The sequence below is a fragment of the Oncorhynchus kisutch genome, linkage group LG9, assembly GCF_002021735.2.
Source record: "Oncorhynchus kisutch isolate 150728-3 linkage group LG9, Okis_V2, whole genome shotgun sequence".
NCBI lineage: Eukaryota > Metazoa > Chordata > Actinopteri > Salmoniformes > Salmonidae > Oncorhynchus > Oncorhynchus kisutch.
The window spans coordinates 26,274,552-26,299,102 of NC_034182.2; the positions used below are offsets into that span (position 1 = coordinate 26,274,552).

A 24,551-nucleotide genomic window follows, 5' to 3' on the forward strand; every position below is an offset into this window, starting at 1 on the left:
TGATTGACTGTAGACACTGCCACATACGCCTCGTTTTTGAGCCATTGAATTGCGACTCTACTTTGTCTCTATACTGACACTTTGTTTGTTTGATTGCCTTTCGGAGGGAATAGCTACACTGTTTGTATTCGGTCATGTTTCCAGTCACCTTGCCATGATTAAAAGCAGCGGTTCGCGCTTTCAGTTTAGGGAACATCACTGATGCACTTGCTAATAAACTCGCTCACCAAGTTAGCGTATACGTCAATGTTATTGTCTGAGGCTACCTGGAACACATCCCAGTCCACGTGATCGAAGCAATCTTGAAGCGTGGAATCTGATTGGTCAGACCAGCGTTGGACAGACCTGAGCGTGGGTGTTTCCTGTTTTAGTTTCTGTCTATAGCCTGGGAGCATGCTGATAGAATTTAGGATGCCTTGTTCTCAGATTAGCTGTATTAAAATCCCCAGCAACAATAAATGCAGCCTCAGGATATATGGTTTCCAGTTTACATAGAGTCCAGTGAAGTTCTTTCTGGGCCGTCGAGGTATCTGCTTTGGGGGGATATACACGGCTGTGACTATAATCGAAAATAATTCTCCTGGGAGATAATGCGGTCGGCATTTGATTGTAAGGAATTCTAGGTCAGGTGAACAAAAGGACTTGAGTTCCTGTATGTTGTTATGATTAAACCATTAAATCATGAGTCGTTAATCATAAGGCATACATACCCCCCTTACCAGAGAGATGTTTGTTTCTGTCAGCGCGATGTGTGAAGAAACCGGGTGGCTGTACCGACTCTGACAGCATATCCCAAGTGAGCCATGTTTCCGTGAAACAGAGAATGTTACAATCACTGATGTCTCTCTGGAAGGCAACTCGTGCCCATATTCGTCCACCTTGTCTAGAGATTGGACATTGGCGAGTAATATGCTCGGAAGTGGTGGATGGTGTGCTCGCCTCTTAAGTCTGACCAGTAGGCCACTCCGACTGCCTCTCCTGCGGCGACCGCGCTGTTTTGGGTCGGCCTCTGGGATAAGATCCCATGTCCAGGGTGGAGATCCGAACAAAGGATCCGCTTCGGGAAAGTCATATTCCTGGTCGTAATGTTGGTAAGTTGACGTCACTTTTATATCCAATAGTTCTTCCCGGCTGTATTAAATAACACTTGAGATTTTCTGGACTAACAATGTAAAAGATACATAAAAGATACATAAAAGAACAAATGACTGCATAGTTTCCTAAGGACCTGAAGCGAGGCGACCATCTCTGTCGGCACCATCCTGGCAAGGTTGTGGAGGATATGTGATGGAATGAGTGCATAAGAAGAAAATAAGGGGTGTGTGTGTGTGTGTGTGTGTGTGTGTGTGTGTGTGTGTGTGGTGTTCTGGATCAGTACACCATGAGATGCTGTGTGTGTCTTAGCTTCCCCTCCACTCCATTTCTGTAATTGATCCGTTTTTTAAATATGAAAAAAAGATTTAAAAAATTGGCCTCATCCAAATGCTATTTCTAAAGCCCGGAGAGAGGCGGAAGAGGAGGAAGAAGAAGAGACCGTTGAGTGTCAGGATTGCTGCAAAGAGCTGAGGCGATGGGGAGGAGAACGACGGAGAGGAGAGGAGTGACAGCAACACAAATATGAAAAGTGTAGGAGAAAGAGGGGATTGCTCAGAGCGCTAAAGGGGAGGAGGTGGAGAGGGAGGGGGCGGGCGGGCGGGCGTAGGAATGGAGGGTGGGGTAGAAATAGAGAGAGCGAGAGAGGACAGGGAACATACATTGTAACAAAGACAAGTGGGTATAACACAATGGCATCCGGTGGGAGACTTGATAGACAGGGAGCAAATAAAGTATCAGCTACAGGAGGCCAGACAACGAACAGAGAGATCAGGAGAGAGAGAGACTAGCACGAAGAATACAGAGATCAGAGAGAAACAGTGGAGGGAAAGGAGGGAGCGATGAAGGGGGTGAAGGGCTGAGTGGTGGAGGCAGACAGAAAGAGAGGGGAGAGAATAGTACACTTGTTTTTGAAGCTGCTACGAAGCCGTTGACATCGGATGGTCTTTGTTGGAAGGGGGCAGGGTTTATTGCTTTCTCTCTCTTTCCACTCTTTCTCTTTACCACCATTCCCCAGTAAGCCTTCGTTCTGTCTTGAAGTTGCCTAAGCTAGGCTGAAACTCAGAGTGGCCTGTCACTGAAAGATCACCATCTAGGCTGCTGATCACCCCAGAAAACAAGTCAGAATTACTACTAGGCTGAGTAATATTGTCCTGTTTCTGTTACTGTTTTTTGTTGTTGTCTAAACCCAGAGCTGAATAGTGCATGTCATTTTCATCTGTTCTGTTGGAGCAGACAGACTACAAATCAGAGGCAGGAAGACTTCCCATGATCCCTACTGTTACCACTAGATAACAACAACACACAGAAGTGTGTACTCATTCTCCAAAGATTTTCTGTTAACATACAATATAATTTTCACTGTTTTCACGCACACACGCACACTCAGTGCTGGTCTCTTCTCTGCTGTGTCTCCCAGGGCTGTTCTCCCATCAGCAGTCATGTAGTGTGTGTGTGTGTATCTCCCAAGCAGGCACGCAGGGTCTACTCTGATTTCCCAGCAGTCAGTTGGTTCAAGGATCAGCCCACCACTGACAAGCCAGCACAGGGTGTGTGTATGCCTGTGTGTGTGTGCGTGCATGTGTGTGTGTCTGTACTAGCTTGCGTGTGTGTGTGTGTGTGTCTGTGCTAGCTTGCCTGTGTGTGTGTGTGTGTTTGCGTGTGTATGCGTGTGTGTGTGTGCATGTGTATGTGTGTGTGTGTCTGCACTAGCGTGCCTGTGTGCACACCCACACCGTCCCTAATCGCCAGTCATTCAAACACACACATTTGCCTCAAACAAAGATTCCCATGAAGTTCTCCTTAGGGTTTTATCTAACATTTCTTTTGTATTAAATATTCTTGGAATGTTCTCCTAACATTCACTATAATCCTGTGCACAACATCTGCAACAACCACCACAGAACATTCCCCAAATGTTCTCATTAGGGTTCCAGGTAATGTAATAAATAACACAATGTAGCAGAAATGTTTTCCCAGCGAACCAAAAAGCCACGGATGTAGGATGAGGACAACACCTGCTCCAGTACCTCTATCGGCTGAGCCCAATCTGTCAGAGTCGTTGTCAGTCCATGAAGAGGCTAGCATGTTAGCATGTCAGCCCATGAGGAGGTTAGCAGAGTTACTGCTTCGACTTCCACAGCCCAGTTAGCTCACCATCGCCCAGCCCCAACCTCATCACGGTGAACATGTCTTCACGAGTCAGAATCCACCTCAGGATTTGCCTGCCGTTGACGAACCACACACACAACTAAAAATGTGAGTGTTCCCCACTACAGTGATCAATGGAAAATACAGGTGTTTCTCATGGAAGTGGTATGGATAGTTTTATTGGCTGGAATACAGTTCGATCAAAGGAAGCTCTTTTCTGTAAAATGTGTAGACATTTCCCCAAGGCCACTATGGAAAGCTCATTTGTTAGAGGCTTGGAAGCACCTTGGCGAGGCATGCTTCAAACCCAACTCGTTTGCACTGAATAAATGTTAAGGCTTCAGTGCAAGCAATCGAAATCAAAGTCGGGGTAATGTTTTAAATCAACTTAACCCCGAGTCCATGGACTATTCATTTGTAGAGAGGAATCGTGATCACGTCAGTAGTTCAGAACATTGTTATGCATAGCACTACGTGGACATAGGGAGATGGAATGAATTTTGCAATATCGAAATATGATTTTAACAAATATAAATCGCCCGAGAGCAGCTGCCCAAATACGCTAGACTCACGAGTCCAGAAAGAACCGTGTTTATTCAGCAACTGCATCGGAAAATTGGGGGGGGGGGGGGGGGTCAGGAAGGAATTCTCATCCGGTATTGAAGTTTTGGACAGCTGCAGCCCTGACATTTTCCCTAACATCAATAGACTACTAAGGGCCATTATCACCCTTCCTATGACTTCATGTATTGTTGTGAGACTATTCTCCACTACAGGCCATATCAAAACATCCATCAGATCTTGCATGCCGACTGCAAGTCTCAACAATGTAGCCCCGTTGTCCTTTGAAGTGGAACCCTTCAGACTATGATATAGCCATCTCCATCTTCAACACCAAGCCAATAGGCGTCTACGCCGTGTGCTGTAAAACGTGAAACACACAAGAAACTGTTTAATTACGATTTAGCCTAATGTTTTCATGCCTGCCTTGGTAGGTCAGGCCTATATGTGTTAGGTCCAAAGTCAGCTACTGTATTCATATCCACTGTGATATTAGGCTATGTATGATGATTTCATGTTTTCATGCCATGTTTATGTTTGCTGATTCAAGTGAGCTATTGTATTCATACCCGCCGTGGTATTATGTATAGTGATTTCATGCCTGAATGCCTGGAGTAGCGTTCGCTTATTCAAAGTGAGCTATTCATTCCATACCCGCTGTACTGTTCAAGATTTTTTCATATGGCAAAAAGTATACACTTTTGGGCTTAATGAAAAAACGTTCAGGCCTTTATGTTATTCCTTGCTTCTTTATGCAATAGTGCAATACACTTTTTGCGCATATTGCAATCCCTTGCGGAGCTGGTGTCCGGCAGATGCGCTGACCATGGTCCTGAATACACCCGTTGTGCCTGTATGGTGGATGGCTCCTTTGAGTGGGAGTGGTCGATCTGATTTGATCATATGTTGGTTATTTCATGAGGTTGGACAGACGGACTGAACACTTCATCCATTATTTTGTGACAGTATAGTTTTTCCAATTACATCACAACACTTGTCTGCTGTTGTAGAATTTCTCTCTCTCTCGTTATGTAGGTGATAGACATGTTGTCATTGTTTGTTTACTTGTCAGAGTAGGACTTGGACAGTCGGCCTGTTTTGTCAGCGGTGTTGTAAGTGGTTGTGTAGTTGCGTATCCTATACCCACTTTTTTTTCAGTGGGCATTGCACAACTCACGTTTTAATACCCACTGATGCATATCAAGTTGTTTAGTGGAGGTATAAGCCCTATCAAGTATCTAGTGCAATAGAGAAATCATGCACGAAGTAGCCTACACAAACACAAATCACATGAAATATTTGGCAATATGGGTTTGAAAAGTGCGAGTGTGAAACCACAGCATAGGCCTATATTATTAAGCACCACGGCCAGGTAATGCGGCTTGGCCATGAGCCCGCGAAAGTCGGATCAAAGATTTAAGCACCAGACAGCTCCGCACTCGGCTCTGTTCTCAGACTCCCGATATTAGCATTCACAACGAAAATGTTGCATTTATTCCCATGTTTCATGAGTTATACAGTTGACCCTCTTTATTTTTGCTTCTCGGTAGAAGAGCTTAAGGGACAGTCTATGGGGTTTAGACCAGGGCCTCGACTCGATCCGGTAATTTATTCAAGAATAGTAATATTAGGGTAGAAATATGTGGCAACCATGGTGTATGGAATTAGATGTAGCCTCTGCCTTTTTTTGTTACCCATAAATCTAGCAAAACGCACATTACAGAAATGAATCAGCAGCGACTAACATCCAAGCCTTCAGCCGCTGTGAAGTGTAGGAACTCCTCGAGTAACCGATTGTCATGTAACACACCACCACATAAACCTGCTATGTGTCTTACCTCTAAACTAATCTGGCCTAATGTAGCAGCCGTTAAGGTCTAGGCTTATTCTTTACATTTAACTAAAATATACACGCAACAGGCAACACTTTCAACGATTTTACTGAGTTACTAAGGAAATCAAGTCAATTTAAATGAATTAATTAGGCCTTAAACTATGGATTTCACGTGACTGGTTTATACAGTTATGCATATGTTGGTCACAGACACTTTAAAATAAAATAGGGTTGTGGATTAGAAAACCAGTCACTATCTGGTGTGACCACCATTATTCTCACGCAGCGCGACACATCTCCTTCACATAAAGTTGATCAGGATGTTGATTGTGGCCTGGGGAATGTTGTCCCACACCTCTTCAATGGCTGTGCGAAGTTTCTGGACATTGGTGGGAACTGGAACACGCTGTCGTACATGTCGTTCAGAGCATCCCAAATATGCTCAATGGGTGACATGTGTGGCGAAGATGCAGGCCATGGAAGAACTGGGACATTTTCAGCTTCCAGGAATTGTGTACAGATCCTTGCGACATCGGGCCGTGCATTATCATGCTGAAACTTGAGGTGATGGCGGTGGATGAATGGCACGACAATGCGCTTCAAGATCTCGTCACGGTATCTCAGTGCATTCAAATTGCCATCGATAAAATGCAATTGTCGATAAAAATGCAATTGTGCTCGTTGTCTGTAGCTTATGCCTGTGCTACCATAACACCACCGGCCACCGCCACCATGGGGCACGCTGTACACAACGTTGATGAGCAAATCACTCAGCAACACGACATCATCACGCTGTCTGCCATCAGCCTCATACAGTTTAAACCGGGAGCCATCAGTGAAGAGCACGCTTCTCCAGCGTGCCAGTGGCCATCGAAGGTGAGCATTTGCCCTACAAACTGCCATCAGGTTAACACCCTGGTGAGGATGACAAGTACACAGATGAGCTTCCCTGACATGGTTTCTGACAGTTGTCAGGGTGGCATTGTGTTGTGTGACAAAAATGCACATTTTAGAGTGGCCTTTTATTGTCCCCAGCACAAGGTGCACCTATGCAACGATCATGCTGTTTAATCAGCTTCTTGATATGCCACACCTGTCAGGTGGATGGATTATCTTGGCAAAGGAGAAATGCTCACTGTCAAGTTGGTGCACAACATTTAAGAGAAATACGTTTTTTTGTGCATATGAAAAATGTCTGGGATCTTTTATTTCAGCTGATGAAACATGGGACCAACACTTTACATGTTGCATTGTATTTTGCCTTGCCATGATTGTAGGTCATTCAAAGTAGCCTACATCTGTTTCTCATCATTTGTCACACAGAGCACCATTCATTCGCCAGGCAGGCCGTTAGGGAAAATGTCCCTTGCACCACGACTGCACCATTGATGTTTGGATATTTCTTCTGAAATACGACGGCCCAGTCACTTTTACTCAGGCCCAGCCACACAGCAATGTCTGCCTATGCCCCTGCCATAATTTAATGAACTGATCTGAGAACCTTCAAAGAACATAGACCAGGTATTCTGTCAACATTCTTACAACATTATACAGTCGTGGCCAAAAGTTTTGAGAATGACACAAATATTAATTTCCACAAAGTCTGCTGCTTCAGTGTCTTTAGATATTTTTGTCAGATGTTACTATAGAATACTGAAGTATAATTACAAGCATTTCATAAGTGTCAAAGGCTTTTATTGACAATTACATTAAGTTGATGCAAAGAGTCAATATTTGCAGTGTTGACCCTTCTTTTTCAAGACCTCTGCAATCTGCCCTGGCATGCTGTCAATTAACTTCTGGGCCACATCCTGAGTGATGGCAGCCCATTCTTGCATAATCAATGCTTGGAGTTTGTCAGAACTTGTGGGTTTTTGTTTGTCCATCCGCCTCTTGAGGATTGACCACAATTTCTCAATGGGATTAAGGTCTGGGAAGAATCCTGGCCATGGACTCAAAATAGCGATGTTTTGTTCCCCGAGCCACTTAGTTATCACTTTTTTCCTTATGGCAAGGTGCTCATCATGCTGGAAAAGGCATTGTTCGTCACCAAACTGTTCCTGGATGGTTGGAAGAAGTTGCTCTCGGAGAATGTGTTGGTACCATTCTTTATTCATGGCTGTGTTCTTAGGCAACATTGTGAGTGAGCCCACTCCCTTGGCTGAGAAGCAACCCCACACATGAATGGTCTCAGGATGCTTTACTGTTGGCATGACACAAGACTGATGGTAGCGCTCACCTTGTCTTCTCCGGACAAGCTTTTTTCCGGATGCCCCAAACAATCGGAAAGGGGATTCATCAGAGAAATTGACTTTACCCCAGTCCTCAGCAGTCGAATCCCTGTACCTTTTGCAGAATATCAGTCTGTGCCTGATGTTTTTCCTGGAGAGAAGTGGCTTCTTGGCTGCCCTTCTTGACACCAGGCCATCCTCCAAAAGTCTTCGCCTCACTGTGCGTGCAGATGGACTCACACCTGCCTGCTGCCATTCCTGAGCAAGCTCTGTACTGGTGGTGCCCCGATCCCGCAGCTGAATCAACTTTAGAAGATGGTCCTGGCGCTTGCTGGACTTTCATGGGCGCCCTGAAGCCTTCTTCACAACAATTGAACCGCTCTCCTTGAAGTTATTGATGATCCGATAAATGGTTGATTTAGGTGCAATCTTACTGGCAGCAATATCCTTGCCTGTGAAGCCCTTTTTGTGCAAAGCAATGATGACGGCACGTGTTTCCTTGCCGGTAACCATGATTGACAGAGGAAGAACATTGATTCCAAGCACCACCCTCCTTTTGAAGCTTCTAGTCTGTTATTCTAACTCAATCAGCATGACAGAGTGATCTCCAGCCTTGTCCTTGTCAACACTCACACCTGTGTTAATGAGAGAATCACTGACATGACGTCAGGTGGTCCTTTTGTGGCAGGGCTGAAATGCAGTGGAAATGTTTTTGGGGATTCAGTTCATTTCCATGGCAATGAGGGACTTTGCAATTAATTAAAATTCATCTGATCACTCTTCATAACATTCTGGAGTATATGCAAATTGCCATCATACAAACTGAGGCAGCAGACTTTGTGAAAATTTATATTTGTGTCATTCTCAAAACCTTTGGCCACGACTGTAGTTACAGTGATTTCGGAAAGTATTCAGACCCCTTCCCTTTTTCCATATTTTGTTACTTTACAGCCTTATTCTAAAACGTATTAAATGTTTAAAAATGTACACACAATACCCCATAATGACAAAGCAAAAATAGTTTTCAGAAAAACCAGACAGTTTTAGTGTTTGGGAACCTATCACTTGTCATATCCCTACAATGTTCCCACAACCTAAATAAACATTCTGGGAACCTTTAAAGAACAGACAAAATGTGTCCTGGGCACGTTCTGGTAGCATCAGGCTAATGTTTTTTCCACCCTAAAAGAAAATAATTGTAGAATCATCCACAAAACTGGGCAGATTTTGTGTTTTGTGATGTCCCCAAAATGTTCTCACCAGACTGTTTCCACAACCCAATGAAACATTCTGGGAACGTTTAAAGAACAGATGAAACGTGTCCTAGGAATGTTCTTGCAACGTCAGGTGAATGTTTTATACAAACATTCTGTGATCGTCAACACGACTGGACAGTTTTTGTGTTATGAGAACATTTTCCGCAACCTAAGGAGTGTTCTGGGAACTTTCCCAGAGCATCTATCTTCCACTAAGGGGTTAATCTCTAGGTGAACGGAGTGGAATGGTTATCCGCCATGTTGGTTTAGGACTTAGGCAGAAAACAGTGGGAATTGAACAAATGTCTGCTCGAAATGATTACTGAATAGTACCCGTTTCTGGGATTGGTTCCACTGTACCAAATCCCACTCTAAATCTCTGCCCCATCATCCTTTCACCGCCTAGCTACCAGTCTTTTTCTATAGGCTTCCACTTTCTATCAACCTCAACAGGGAGGGCCATTGGTCCTGTAGAGCTGCAGTGAGTGCAGGGTTTTGTTCCAGCCCAGCTCTAACACACTCCTTAACCTACACAGTATCCCAAATCTCTAATACAGTACCTTCCAGTCATCCAAAGGACATCTACTCATGTCGCCCTACTGTCTGTCACTACAAACCAACACTTATAGTGCATACTGGGGCCCATCAACATGTATCCCAACCCCCAACGTTAGATAGGCCACACAGACTCTCTATAACGTTACAGTAACATTAGATAGGCCACACAGAGTCTCTCTACAACGTTACAGTAACGTTAGATAGGCCACACAGAGTCTCTCTACAACGTTACAGTAACGTTCGGCTGACAAGCCAAGCCTGCTGGTCTTCTCTAGTTACTGCACAGTGAAGTTCAGGCATGTCTCCAGTCTCGCAGCTCACGACTCATCCCGTTCTCCTTTCTCTACTCGTCCTTTTCTCTTTCTCCTCTTGTCTCTTCCTCTTCTCTTCCCCTCTCCTTCTTCCCTTCTCCCCTCCTCCGTTCCTATTCTCCTCTCTCCTCCCATCTTGTCCTTCCACGTATCCACCGGTTACACCTCCCGTTCTATTCTAGTCTGGTCCTCTCATATTAGATTGTCATTCTAGTCATCTAGCAGACGCTTTTATCCAGAGCGACACACAGTTAGTGCATTCATGTTGAGAGAGCTAGGTGAGACAGCCACGTCACAATCATAGTGAGCACATTTTTCCTCGATACAGAAATGATCAACAACGTCAGCCGTTAGTAGGAAAAGACAAGTGCAATAAAATCAAATAAAATAAACATTCTGGGTGAGGGGGGGGACTGAGATCTTATTTCAGACACTCTTTGAAGAGGTAGGGTTTAACATAACAACTCTAGCGTTCCGTCCTGGGTTTGCCCGTCCACTTATGTCTTACACAGAAACAGACATCTCCACTGTACACGGAGTGACTAACCCACTAAGAGACTCACAATGGAGGAAGTGGAGTACAGTGTGTCTTCTTCCAGGGTTTAGTTAGTAATTAGAGGGAAAATACCCAGACAGCCAAGACATCAGTATGTTTTGTGTTGTTTCAAAAGACTGACAATAGACTTGTGATGTGATGTCTGGGAATGAGAGATAGGATGTGTGTGTGTGCACGCCTGCGCGCACGTGTCTGCGTGTGCATGGGTGTGTGTGTGCACCTGTGTCCCTGCCTGTGGGCGCGTGTGCATGGGTGTGTGTGTGTGCCTGTGTGTGTGCGTGGCTGTGCGTGCGCGCGCGCGCGTGTGTATCCCCGTGAGAGGAGACGGAGAACAAAGATGAGATTCTGAGACATCAGCAGAGATCCTGTGGCCCAGAGGCAAAGCTGCTGTTACAGGAGCCAAGGCCTGTGCACTGCAGGAGCACACAACATCAGAGAGAGAGAGATGGGAAAGAGAGATAGAGAAAGAGAGAACGATGGAGAGAGAGATAAGGGGGGAGGAGAGGGGGAGGAAGAGAGGGAGACGAGGAGAGAGAGAGAGAGAGAGAGAGAGAGAGAGAGAGAGAGGGAGACGAGGAGAGAGAGAGAGAGAGAGAGAGAGAGAGAGAGAGGGAGACGAGGAGAGAGAGAGAGAGAGAGAGAGAGAGAGAGAGAGAGAGAGAGAGAGAGAGAGAGAGAGAGAGAGAGAGAGAAGGTTGTTCCCACAGCCCAGTGAAACATTCTGGGAACTTTTAAAGACCGTGAGGGGAAAAAGCAGAGAGAGACCGCAAAGAGAGCAAGTTAGACAGAGAGAGAGAGAGCGGGAGATGAGAGGGCTGGAGAAAACTCAGAGAGAGAGAGAGGGGAAGAAAGGGGGTGGAAGTGAAGGGGACGAGAGAAAGGAAAGAGTATCAAAAACAAGAAGGAGAAGGGAAAATAAAGAGCCACTCAAAAAAAGGAAAGATGAAACAAATTAGAGGTGGAGATGGAAAGAAAGAAAACTAATGGAGGGAGAGTTGAGTGCACACACACACCCCCACAACAGATCTACCTCTCCATTTTCCTCCACCATCAACATGGCACCACCATTAAGAATGCACTCTGGCTAGCTCGTCTTAAAGCTACTACAATACCTAGCGTCTCTGTCTATATACAACTTGTTTCATCTTCTCTCCATTGGGAGAGAACTCACTATAGCCACCCATAAGTATTTGGAGCCTAATGTATCAAAAGTGCGATATAAATGCAGTTATTAATATGTTCATTACAACTATTACACACAGGGTTCTCATCAACATAGAGTCCATTGTAGCCTCAATTCCCATAGTCATTATAATGTGATGTAGAAAGTATAATATATTGGATATGACGTTGTCTACTCTTTCCAAAGCAGATATCCGCTATAGTCTGAATGTAGGTTCGGTAACATGTTTATTTGTGCTGGTTACACTCTTGGCATGTAAGGTCGAAGACACCCCTTTCCATGGACATGCTATTGTTCTGCTTTACTGTAAATAGAGTTGTTTGTCAGGGTTTGTATTGTGCTGTATTATAGGTACAGTGGGGTTCCGAAATGATTGACACCCTTGATAACGACGAGCAATAATGACTGTATAAAATACAGTAATCAAATACTGAGCTATATTGTATGCTAAAAAAAAATGGGGAAAATATATTATTTTATACTAGTACAATTGCTCAGAGAAAAATATTTTTGAAATAGAAATCTCAAAAAGTTAGGGATCAAAAGGATTGACACCCCTAAATATTCTTATAAAGTAGTCAAAAGCGTAGTATTTTGGTCCCATATTCCTAGCACCGCCATGACTACATCAAGATTGTGACTCTACATGCATCCTCACTGCATCCCACTGCTGGCTTGCCACCAAAGCTGCACGGTTTGTCCAGGTTGGTCCCTGGATAGGACACCAAATGCTACTGGAAGTGGTGTTGGAGGGCCAGTAGGAGGCAGTATTTCCTCTGGTCTAAAAAAAAGATGCCAATGGCCCAGGGCAGTGATAGGGGACATTGCCCTGTATAAGGTACCGTCTTTCGGAATGGATGTTAAACGGGTGACTCTCTGTGGTCACTGAAGATCCCATGGCACTTATGTTAAGAGTAGGGGTGTTAACCCCGGTGACCTGACTCTCTGTGGTCACTGAAGATCCCATGGCACTTTTGTTAAGAGTAGGGGTGTTAACCCCGGTATCCTTGCTGAATTCCCAAAGCCCTGATACCATCATCGCCACTTAATCATCCCCAGTTTACAATTGGCTCATTCATCCCCCTACTCTCCCCTGTAACTATTCCCCAGGTCGTTGCTGTAAATGAGAATGTGTTCTCAGTCAACTTACCTTGTAAAATAAGGGTTAAAACTTGTTGGATGCATTTGCAGTTGGTTTTGGTTGTGTTTCAGATTATTTTGTGCCCAATAGAAATGAATGGTAAATAATGTATTGTGTCATTTTGGAGTCACTTTTATTGTAAATAAGAATAGAATATGTAGCATCCACATGAATGTAGAAGTGTTTAGAAACATATTCTATTCTTATTTGTGGGCCTGGTGGGTCTGGCTCCAGTGGGCCTGGAGCCAGACCCACTGGCTCCAGGTCATCTACAAGTCCATGCTAGGTAAAGCTCCGCCTTATCTCAGCTCACTGGTCACGATGGCAACACCCATCCGTAGCACGCGCTCCAGCAGGTGTATCTCACTGATCATCCCTAAAGCCAACACCTCATTTGGCCGCCTTTCGTTCCAGTACTCTGCTGCCTGTGACTGGAACGAATTGCAAAAATCGCTGAAGTTGGAGACTTTTATCTCCCTCACCAACTTCAAACATCAGCTATCTGAGCAGCTAACCGATCGCTGCAGCTGTACATAGTCTATTGGTAAATAGCCCACCCTTTTCACCTACCTCATCCCCATACTGTTTTTATTAATTTACTTTTCTGCTCTTCTGCACACCAATATCTCTACCTGTACATGACCATCTGATCTTTTATCACTCCAGTGTTAATCTGCAAAATTGTAATTATTTGCCTACCTCCTCATGCCTTTTGCACACATTGTATATAGACCCCCCCTTTGTTTTCTACTGTGTTATTGACTTGTTAATTGTTTACTCCATGTGTAACTCTTTGTTGTATGCTCACACTGCTATGCTTTATCTTGTCCAGGTCGCAGTTGCAAATGAGAACTTGTTCTCAACTAGCCTACCTGGTTAAATAAAGGTGTTCTCAACTAGCCTACCTGGTTAAATAAAGGTGAAATAAAATAAATAAATAAAATAAAATTACAATAAAAATGACACAATACATTATTTACCATCCTTTCTATTGGGCACAAATCATCTGAAACACAGCCAAAATGAACTGCAAATGCATCCAATAAGTTTGTAAACTTACAAGCTTGATGTAATCATTGAGTGCTAGTAATATGGGACCAAATACTAAACCTTTGACTATTTTATTTATAAGAATCTTTAGGAGTGCCAATCATTTTGACCCTTACCTTTTGAGGAAAGAAAATGTTCCTTGATAAACAGAATCCCGTTCTTTGAGCAATTGTATTAGTATAAAATATCAATTCAACTAAAAATGTGCATACAATATAGCTCAGTATTTGAGTGATTTATTATATACAGTCATTATTGCTGTTCTCTATCTTTATCAAAGGTGTCAATCATTTCCTTTCTGTTTTACTGAGAAATCCACTATAGAATCCACTGATTCTAAACATTTTTCAAAATGTCTGATCAAATTTGGATGGTTTCTTGGTAAAATATTGAAGCATTTCTTGGTAAAACTTCAATTAGTTTTGTCCTTGGATCAACTAATAGACAGGTATTTCATAACACACTGAGAGGGTTTGAGTATATTCCAGTGAGTGTGTGTGACGTTGTCTCTGTTTGTGTGTGTGTTGTGTTTAAGTTAGGGGCTCAGGTGGGCCTCAGTCCTTTCTGATCAAAGCTGACAAAGTGGTGTGAGAGAGGAGGACGGAATGATGCGCGTCGCATGTGCCCACATGCACACACACACACACACACACACACACGTTTTCCGACCCCTTGACCTTTTAACATTGTGTTGTGTTACAAGGTGGGATAAACTTTATTTTTTGGGGTCAAAGATTTACACAACATTTTCTAATGTCAAAGTGGAAGAAAAAAATAACATTTGTAATGAAGAAATAAATAATAATAATTAAACACTAACGTATCTTGATTACATAAGTATTCAACCCCCTGAGTCAATACATGTTAAAATCATATTTGGCAGAGTCTTGAAGAGCTTGGATTGTATAATATTTTCACCGTATTCTTTTTTAAATTCTTCAAGCTTTGTCAAGGTTGTGGTTGATCATGACTGGACAGCCATTTTCAAGGCTTGCCATTGATTTTCAAGCCGATTTAAGTCAAAACTGTAACTGGGCCACTCAGGAACATTCCATGTCGTCTTGGTAAGCAACTACAGTGTATATTTGGCCTTGTGTTTTAGGTAATTGTCCTGCTGAAAGGTGAATTTGTCTCCCAGTGTCTGTTGGAAAGCAGACAACCAGGTTTTTTCCTGTGCTTAGCATTATTCCGTTTCTTTTTATCTAAGAAAAAAACTCCCTACGCCTTGCCGATGACAAGCATACCCATAACATGAAGCAGCCACCACCAAGCTTGAAAATATGAAGAGTGGTACTCAGTGATGTGTTGGATTTGCCCCAAACATAACACTTTGTATTCAGGACATACAGTTCATTTCTTTGGAACATTTTTTACAGTTTTACTTTAGTGCCTTGTTGCAAACAGGATGCATGTTTTGGAATATTTTTTCCTTCTTTTCACTCTGTCATTTAGATTAGTATTGTGGAGTAACTACAATGTTGTTGATCCATTCTCAGTTTTCTCCTATCACAGCCATTAAACTCTGTAACTGTTTACGTCCACATTGGCCTCATGGTGAAATCCCTGAGCAGTTTCCTTCCTCTCCGGCAACTTAGAAAGGACACCTGTATCTTTGTAGTGACTGGGTGTATCGATACACCATCCAAAGTGTAATTTATAACTCCACAATGCTCAAAGGGATTTTCAATTTCGGCTTTTTTATTTTTACCCATCTACCAATAGGTGCCCTTCTTTGCAAGGAATTGTAAAACCTACCTGGTCTTTGTGGTTTACACCTACCTGGTCTTTGTGTTTTAAATTCACTGCTTGACTGAGGGACCTTACATATAATTGTATGTGTGGGGTACAGAGATGAGGTAGTCATTCAAAAATCATGTTAAACTCTATTACTGCACACGGAATGAGTCCATGCAACTTATTATGTGACTTGTTAAGCACATTTTTTGCACCTGAACATATTTAGGCCATAACAAAAGGGTTGAATACTCATTGACAACGTTCCCTCATTCCCGGGAGTACCACGTGGAAGAAATATTGGCCTGCCCAGAGGAGCACAAGATTGACATTTCTAGTTTTCCCCTTTAACTCAACCCCATCAACGTTTCCCTCTGCTGTGCAACTTGTGATCGAATCAACGCAATATTAGCCACTAACAATACAACGTACCGAAACAAACAAACTATGCAAGAGATGTTCTTGTCGGCAGAGTGCATTGGAGTAGGATTCTATTGCGTTGACAGGACCGACTCTTCACAGACCGGTGCACAAAAACCAATCAGAGCTGCCGTATCCCTATATGCAAATAGACCATTGCCATATATGGATCTGTGCCATTCACTTGGACTGTGTTTACAGCATGAGTTTTGAGATCAAAGCAAGAGCTGCATGTACATTTGTTCATATTCTTTGCTCGTTAGTGAGTTATTAGCCCAGTTAAAGAGAACTTGTAGTCAGCAACGGAGGAGTGGTCGCTTCCGACAGGAGCAAGAAACATGTGCATTTCTAGCCATGTTTGAAAAGCAAGTCAGGTGAAGCCCTTTTTTTCGGTCTTAAAGGGGCTCTGTTGTATTTTGAGACCGGCTTGAATAAGTAGCCAATAGGCAGAGGGTAACATGTTTTGTCTGATTCTCTGCAATAATGGTCTGGGAATAATAATGCATTTTTATTTCTGTAAAGTGTTTCCTTGCGTTGTGTCATGCCTAAGTACAGCCCTTAGCCGTGGTATATTGGCCATATGCCACACCTCCTCGGGCATGATTGCTTAAATAACCTCTGTCCAAACACTTGAACCCAGGAAAAAAGCATAATTGAATACGATTTCTTGAATGACTAGCGTATGCTTTCGGTTCACCCATTCAAACTAGAAATGGTTTCTCCTGCTAAGCATTGAAATTCTTCAATAAAAAGGCTGCTTTGTACAGAGAAACTGAACTGGGCCATTGAAGCACTAGGTCCCCATCCTAAATCGTCCCCTAAACCCTGCGCCCTATGCACTTGTGGAGATACGAGAGGGACTGACAGGTGTAATCAAACTGGAAGTAGCTCCACCTTGCCCTCTGATAGGTTAGGTGGAAGTTACACCATATTGCTTATACCAATCATATTCTCTCAGATCTCTACAAGTGCATAGGGGACTATTTGGGATTGGCCCCAAGGGTCCACTTAGGTGATATAGCACTGACGGGACACTTAGTCGTAACAGGAAGTCAGAGGGATATTAACAGGAAGAAGATGTTACAGTAGTACTCATACTTGGGCTATGTCCCAATTATCTCTCCTCTGTCCCAAAGTGTGCACTTGTTCACTTCCCTTTACTGATTTGAAAGGAATGACTGGTATGAAGAAATATGGTGTAAACTCCCACTAGCTAATGCTTTCACCAATCCAATGCTTTAAGGTTTGTGGGAACTAGTGAACGAGTATACACTTAAGCAGAAAGAAGATGGGATGCACCCAGGGCCTTTTTCAGGAAGTCCCAACATCGAACAACAATCTCTTTCGATGTATGATGATTTTGCCTTCAGTCTGACATTAATATCAGGCAAATAAAGGTATCATTTCAGCTCTACATATTACATTTCTATCTGCAACTTTGTAAACAGAAGTTAAATGCTCCTTTGAATGACCTCCGGGAGTGAGTTATTTATTAGTTTGTTTCCGTGTACTAGGAAGGTGACATGGGAGAAGGTCTAATACACAGATATGGATTAGTATTTGACATTTGGATGTTATGAGGCCTAAGTATCTGTATTTTCTAAAGAAAGGTGTGCTATAGTAAAACGTTCCTTTCACGAAGGTAACGAAGCATCAGAAGTTGGCCCATAAACAGGCATCTAGTAGCCAGGTCAACGTTGGAGCTGTGACAATATGTCTGAGCAAAGAGAAACTCCCTTTCCCCCAACTTTCCACAACTTTCACATAAAAAAAGACCCAAGAAATATCAAAAGAACAACCCAGGAGAAAAAGATTCCCTTTCGTACTCAAAATGAGCTGTAAGAAGATGATCCATCATATTGACAGCAGCCATTTTTTTTTTACGCCCAGGAAACGACTCCAAAAGGCAAGACGGTATCATCTGAACTGTGTGTTACGTGTTGTAGCGAACAGTGTTGTTGTGTCTCTTTCTATTGAGAAAAGTCAGCAGGAAGAGATCTTCATTCTGATAAACAGGGGAATACGGTCTTTCTTCCATTTCTCCCTCTCTTTCTCTATTTGACTCACCTAATAACGCTATTCTCACCTTGACCTGTGAAGCTAGGCCCATGCACAATGGTCCAACCATTAGCCATGTTTCAAGAACTATTCAGCTGTAATGATGATGGCAGAAAGTTGTTGTCTCCCTGCCTAGTCAGTCAGTCAGTCAATATGTCTGAAATATGTTTTTGTCTATAATAAATCAACTGTAGAGACGACACAATGTTGATTTCATAACTATTATATTGGCCAAGGCCTGTCATCAAACTGTTATTAAGCTAATGCTTTTTCTCACAGACTGACTGAATAGAATGTGTGTTCTTTTGTATTCTAAATGAATGTGAAGATACTAAGTCAACACAGACAGCAACACCAACACATTGTATATATATATGTAAATGTATATCTTATATCTCATAGCTAATCAATGGCTCTGACTACATATCCCCAAAAATACTTTAAAAACAAGAAAAAAGGAAAAACATGCAACGCAAAAATACCTTCATCTCTCGGTCTGTTCATTGTAGACTCATCGTGTTTTTTTGTGAGCGGACCTAGGGTGCAAGAAAAAAAGGGAGGGAAAAAGAGAAAAGAGAAAATTCAAAAAAGATTACTGGCAAAAAAAAACGCAAAGAAAAAAATCAAAAAAGAAAAGAAGAGCAAAAAAGACAAATCAGCAAGAGGTCGTCATGTTTTTTTCTTTTCTCTTTTTGAAAAGAGGACCAAAAAAAACAAAACAAAAGCGCAGCATCACAGACACATTATAAGAAAAGACAACAAAACGCTTTTGTCAAGAGAAAAGAAGGAGCCCCTATGTCTGAAGATCCAGCACTCCGTCTCACCCGGGAGAAACGGATAAATGAGTTGTCCGTGGTCGTTAACTAGTTGTTTATTGGTTGTGCTGCCCTTTCTGAACCCATGTTTTGTTACTTGTGTTCAAGTTGTATTTCTGGCTTCAGGGGACCATAGTAAAAATCTATGGAAGGGGAAATAGAGAGTGACGTCCTGTGGTTAGAAACTCAACACCCACCCTTACCCTCCCCTTTCCCCCCTCAGAACCTCAAAAAAAGGACCATCGGGCATAGAGAGGTACCAAAGAGGAGAGGTGGGCCTCGTCAAGACGCCCTCACCCATAACCTACAATAACACGATTAACCCCCTGTTGTGATTCATGAATAGCGTGACATTTTCTTCACACAAACCCTGATACCCCCCCCCCCCCATTCCTTTTCCCTCTGTCACTACAGTTCCCACAATGATTGGTACTGCAACATAAATAATATGAGCACACTAGATTAAACGTTTTTTGGGGGTTAAAACACACAACCAAATTATATCTTTATTTGTCAGCCATCTCTAGCGAGAGAGACACAATGAAAGGAACCTGTAATGATGAGAAATCATGTTAAACATGCGTTCCAAAACCGGAGAAAGGGACAAAGGTATGCAGTGTGTGTGTGTGTGTGTGGGTGGGTGTGTGTGGCTTAGATGTAACCCTCAAAGTTATCCCCCTAGTGAATATGTAATTACATGTATAGCGCACAACAGGCTGTGTCTCAATTAGAAACGACATGTAGCTTGATGCTAGTTAACGGAGTGTGTGCTGTGTGGTGGGTAAAATGTGCATGTAATTCGATCCGCATCTGCCCACCAGCTATTCTTGACAAATGGAGGAGAGGGGGAGAGGTAGAGAGGGAGAGAGATAGAGGGAGAAGAAGGAGAGAGAACAGAAAGAGATGCTTCTCTCCTCCTCCCCTCCTCTCTTCTTCTCTCCCAAATCGGTGAAAGTTTGCTGCTGAGGAACTAATGTTGTGATATGCAAAACAGCAATCAGGGAAGGGGCCAATCTGAAAAGAGGCCTGGGTTAACAGGAAGCACCATCTGTTGTTGAGATTACAGCTACCTCTGATATGCTGACAACCAGGAAGTCTGTCTGTCTCTGTGATTTGTAATCCAATGAAGTTATGTGTAACTGCAGTGACAGCTCAAAAATATCCAAATAAATGCTGTTAACTTATTGCAGCCCGGAAACTGATCTAAGGATACGATTACGGTTAGCTAGAGGTAAATGCTTGGCAAATACAACTCGTTCAAGGAAAACAAATAGGATTATAACTGATGCCTGTACTGTGTGCATGGGTTTACGGCTTCACATGGGGTTGAATAAGGTAAAGATATTGGAGGCCACAAAGTGGTTATAGCATATTGATAAGTCTGTATATAGACATCCATAAGAGTGTGTGATGGTATGGTTAACAGGGTTGAGAGAAGGTTATCCTCAGATTGAAATAATCACCTGGGGAAAAAAAGAATCAATTGAAAGGATGGTAAAACTGCAAACCTGCAGAATTTGCAACCCTTCATGACGATGGTTGGATGCAGCTGTGCAAATTAAATCCAGCATGTCAACCTGTCTGACATATCCTGTATGCACGTCATTCAGCATAACAAGGGGCCTATTTATAAACTGTAAAAAGAGAGAAAACTGTATGCACAACAGATGGAAAATCCCCAGTCAATGAATGGCTCACTCATACAGTCCCCTGTATTTAGGCATCTTACAGTCACTCTGAGAAGTTAAGAGGCATCCTCAGTGTTTACCGCAGCATTTTAGGGCAGAGAAAGTAGAAGAAAAGCTTTGCCAGAAGTAATTTTGTGAAGTGCTATGAACAAGTATAAAATGAAACAATAACAGGGTTTGTTTGTAGGGTCGAGTGTTAGAATGTTATTGGAAACACTTTTGACATCCATCATGATACAGTAATTGACAATTGTACAATTGACTGTGTAGTTAATGAAGAAAAACGACCACAGTCCTCTGTTCCATTACAGCCCCTCCTCCTCTATGACCTCCCCCTCTTTTTCACCCTTCTCTTTCTCCAAATATACCTTCTTTTCACCTTTACTCTCCTCTTCATCTCTCTCTGTTTTGCAGGTTGTCTCAGGGCAGAACAAACCTGGGTTCAAATACTATGTGAAATCAAAATCATGTTTTTCACGAAATTTGGATGAAACCAGATCAATGTATGATGACCGAAGTATAGAAAATGACTATTGCTTCTACATTGATAAAGTTTGATCATAAAGTTACTGGTCCCCTCCCCCTTGTCAAACACTTGGATTATTAAGGGGCGGGATTATTAAGGGGATAGGGTGACATCACCCTAACTCTCAATTTAATACACCAATGCTAACATGATATTCTCTTACCTAATTTAAATAAGCCCCGCCTTGTAACCAACATCGGAGAAGGCGTGTTTGCGGAGGTAGGCATGGTTTATATAGCTAGATAGCTACTCTACTGGTGCAGCAATTTGACTGGTGTCAGCAGAGATACGTATATGGCACAGATACTTAAGATGTTCGCTAGTTACTGATTAGCTAGGTCTTCAGCCAGCATGGTACAAAAGGGGGAAAGGGTTGTTCAAAACTCCGAAGCAGTTGTCAAGTCAACATTTCCGTTGACACAAGAGGCATGTCAAATGGGAGATGTTTACAAAATAAATTTGCGTCATTGACGCAATTTCAATGTTGAGTTGCTTTGTGGATCACCAAATTTGCTGCAACACTGCTCACTGCATCAAGGTTTGCAGACGTAGGTGTTTCAAAGAGCTGTCGATCAAGCTGAGCTCATGAATATAAAGTCCCCGCCCACTCAGCCTGTCTTTTCAAAGTTCCTGGTAGTTAGCCATGAGAGAAATGTACATTTCTATCCCCCCAAAAATATTATGGGCAACACTTTAGTCACTCAAAAGGCTATTTTACATGGGAATCAGAATGACTGTTCGGGACCTTTAAGCGTTTGCTCTGGCCTGCCTGGAGTGCCATACGGGTGGGGTTTGCCGTGTTCTGAACATTCTATTGGTTCCATAGAGCCAGGCAAGCTCAATCAAGCACAGCTAAAGTATTTTGAAATGATTTTGAATCGTAGTTGTACCCAGGGCTGGTGCAGAGCATCTCACTGACTGTTAACCAGGTTACATCATATTTTAACTAAGCTCTACTTCCACCTCTAACCACACACACACACGCACACGCACACGTGCACACACACACACACACAGCACCGCAGTCTCCCCCGCCCCCAGCTATAGCTACAGCTACAGTACGGACACTCACATCAGCCACACCACCCACAGTGTATGTGTGTGTGTGTGTGTGTGTGTGTGTAAGAGAGTCTCTGTCTGTCTGTGTGTGTGTATGAATCTGTCTATGTTTTGTGTGTCCGCACCAACCTGTATGTGTGTGTGTGTGTGTGTGTCTGTGTATGTGTGTGTGTGTGTGTCAGAGTGAATTTGTGTACTGACAGTGTGCGCATGGTGTGTGCACGTACATCTATTAATATGTGCAGGCTAGCCCCACAGACTAAGAGTAAGTATAGTCTAGGTGTTGACAATGTAATTCAGCAGACAGCAGTGTGAGTGTAAAGTTGATGTACGAGTGGATGGGAGCGTCACTGACAGGTTGTAAGTGAACTAAAAAGATGAATGATGGACGTTGGACTGAGAGGAGTACAGGGGAGGGAGTGTGTGTGTGTGTGTGTCTCGTGTCTCAGTAGTATGAGTAACGTGACAGCGGGTCAGTGTTTTGTTTATGATGACTCACACATGATGCTTCTCTCTCCCAGGCTCCCCCTTCCTCACCCCTTCTCCCCCATATGAAAGAGTGTGTCGGCCGCACACCCATTCTGTGGCGCACGCCTTGTCAGCAGATGGCCACTCTGTGTGTGTACCATGACGCTATCTCCGATGCTATTTATTAATAGTATATTTAGATACACTACGTGTGGAAAAATCACCAAGTATGATTCATTGGTTTAGTCTGCCTGGTTCAGTTGTAGGGACAGAAGGCATTCAATCTGGCCTGAAATACACTCATTATTTGAGAAAGACCATTTAGAAAGACTGTTGAGGTTACTGAATAACATGGGTAGATCTGGCATCTCTATTTGTTGTCCAGTGTTCCAGCCTGAGATTAAAGTCCCCCCCCCCCCCCATTTGTCTCAATGCTTCAACAGTGTCTGAGAATTATAGATCTAGTCTTGCTGAAGAGAGAGAAGAAAGCGAGCGAGAGAGAGATCAGGGAACAAGGGACACTAAACACAGATGTGTCTCTGAATAGAGTGGGAACGAGAGAAGGGGAGATAGAGTGATGGCGTGAATGAGGTAGGAAGCAAGGTGAGACACCAGGACAGATTGCCGTTTGAATAGAGGGAAGTAGAAACAGAGATGGGTGTAGAAAGAGCTCATTTGAAAGAGAGGAGTGGAGAAGAGTGGAAAAGAGAGAAGTTCAGAAATAGACGTGTGGAGATAAAAGGTGAGAAAAAAAGGAAGCTAATAAGGAGTATTTGAAACTAAGATAGCCAGTGTGAAACATACTTATATTCATCATGGAATGAGAATGGGAGGTGAAAAGGGGGGTAGAAACAGTGTAGAAGAGAGAGAGGAAGAGAGAGAGAGAGGGAGAGAGAGAGAGGGAGAGGAAGAGAGAGAGAGAGAATGAGAGACAGAAAGAGAGGAAGAGAGAATGAGAGACAGAAAGAGAGGAAGAGAGAGAGAGAGAGGAAGAGAGAGAGAGAGAGAGAGAGAGAGAGAGAGAGAGAGAGAGAGAGAGAAAGAAAGAGAGAGAGTATAATTTAAATGTTGAGAAAGAGAACGAGAGAGAGAGAGAGTATAATTTAAATGTTGAGAAAGAGAGAGAGAGGAAGAGAGAGAGCGAGAGAGAGAGAAAGAAAGAGAGTATAATTTAAATGTTGAGAAAGAGAAAGAGAGAGAGAGTATAATTTAAATGTTGAGAAAGAGAAAGTATAATTTCAATTTTGAGAGAGAGAAAGAGAAAGGAAGAGAGAGAGAAAGAGTAAGTATAATTTCAATGTTGAGAGAGAGAAAGAGAGAAAGGGAAATGAAGAGAGAGAGAAAGCGGCAGGTAGCCAGATAGTGACATTTACAGAACGGTGACGACTGAGAAGGCATGAAGGTTAAAGCCATTTTCTCCCCATGCAACCAAGCCACAGCCACAACTTGCCTCTCTCGCTCTCGGCGAGTGTGTATGTGCAACTGCCATGCATGCATATGTGTCTGTAGCTGCCACGTGTCTACGTGTGTCTCTGCATTCGTGCCTTCGTCTTGTGTGTCTGCCATGTCTCTGTCATGTGTCTGTCATGTTTGGCTCTGCCGGTGTCTTAGTGTGATCCCTGTGTTCCTCCCCAGCAGAGGGACTAATCTGGGGGTTTACCGGGTAATCTACCCCATTTTGAGGGACAATATTTATCCTCCGTCTCTGGGTAGCGATGCCCTAAATCCTATTACAATCAAACAGAACGTGTCTTCTAAATCAGATAGATTTGAGCTGCATTCGGAGCCCACCTTTTGGAACGGGATGTGTGTGTTTTGACATTTAGTCTTTTGGCAAGGCTTGAAGGACATAGTTATTT

At 43.1% G+C, this 24,551-nt stretch overlaps 1 protein-coding gene across 2 annotated transcripts in view; it reads right to left on the reverse strand.

Moving 5' to 3' along the window:
* The window catches only part of LOC109896443 (neuroligin-2-like), a 228,188-nt gene that overhangs the window by 115,187 nt on the left and 88,450 nt on the right, over positions 1 to 24,551 (reverse strand). For both annotated transcript variants that reach the window (XM_020490699.2, XM_031832251.1), the window contains exon 3: positions 18,619 to 18,672. In XM_020490699.2, the coding sequence (XP_020346288.2) occupies positions 18,619 to 18,672 (54 nt within the window). The remainder of the gene's footprint in view (positions 1 to 18,618; positions 18,673 to 24,551) is intronic.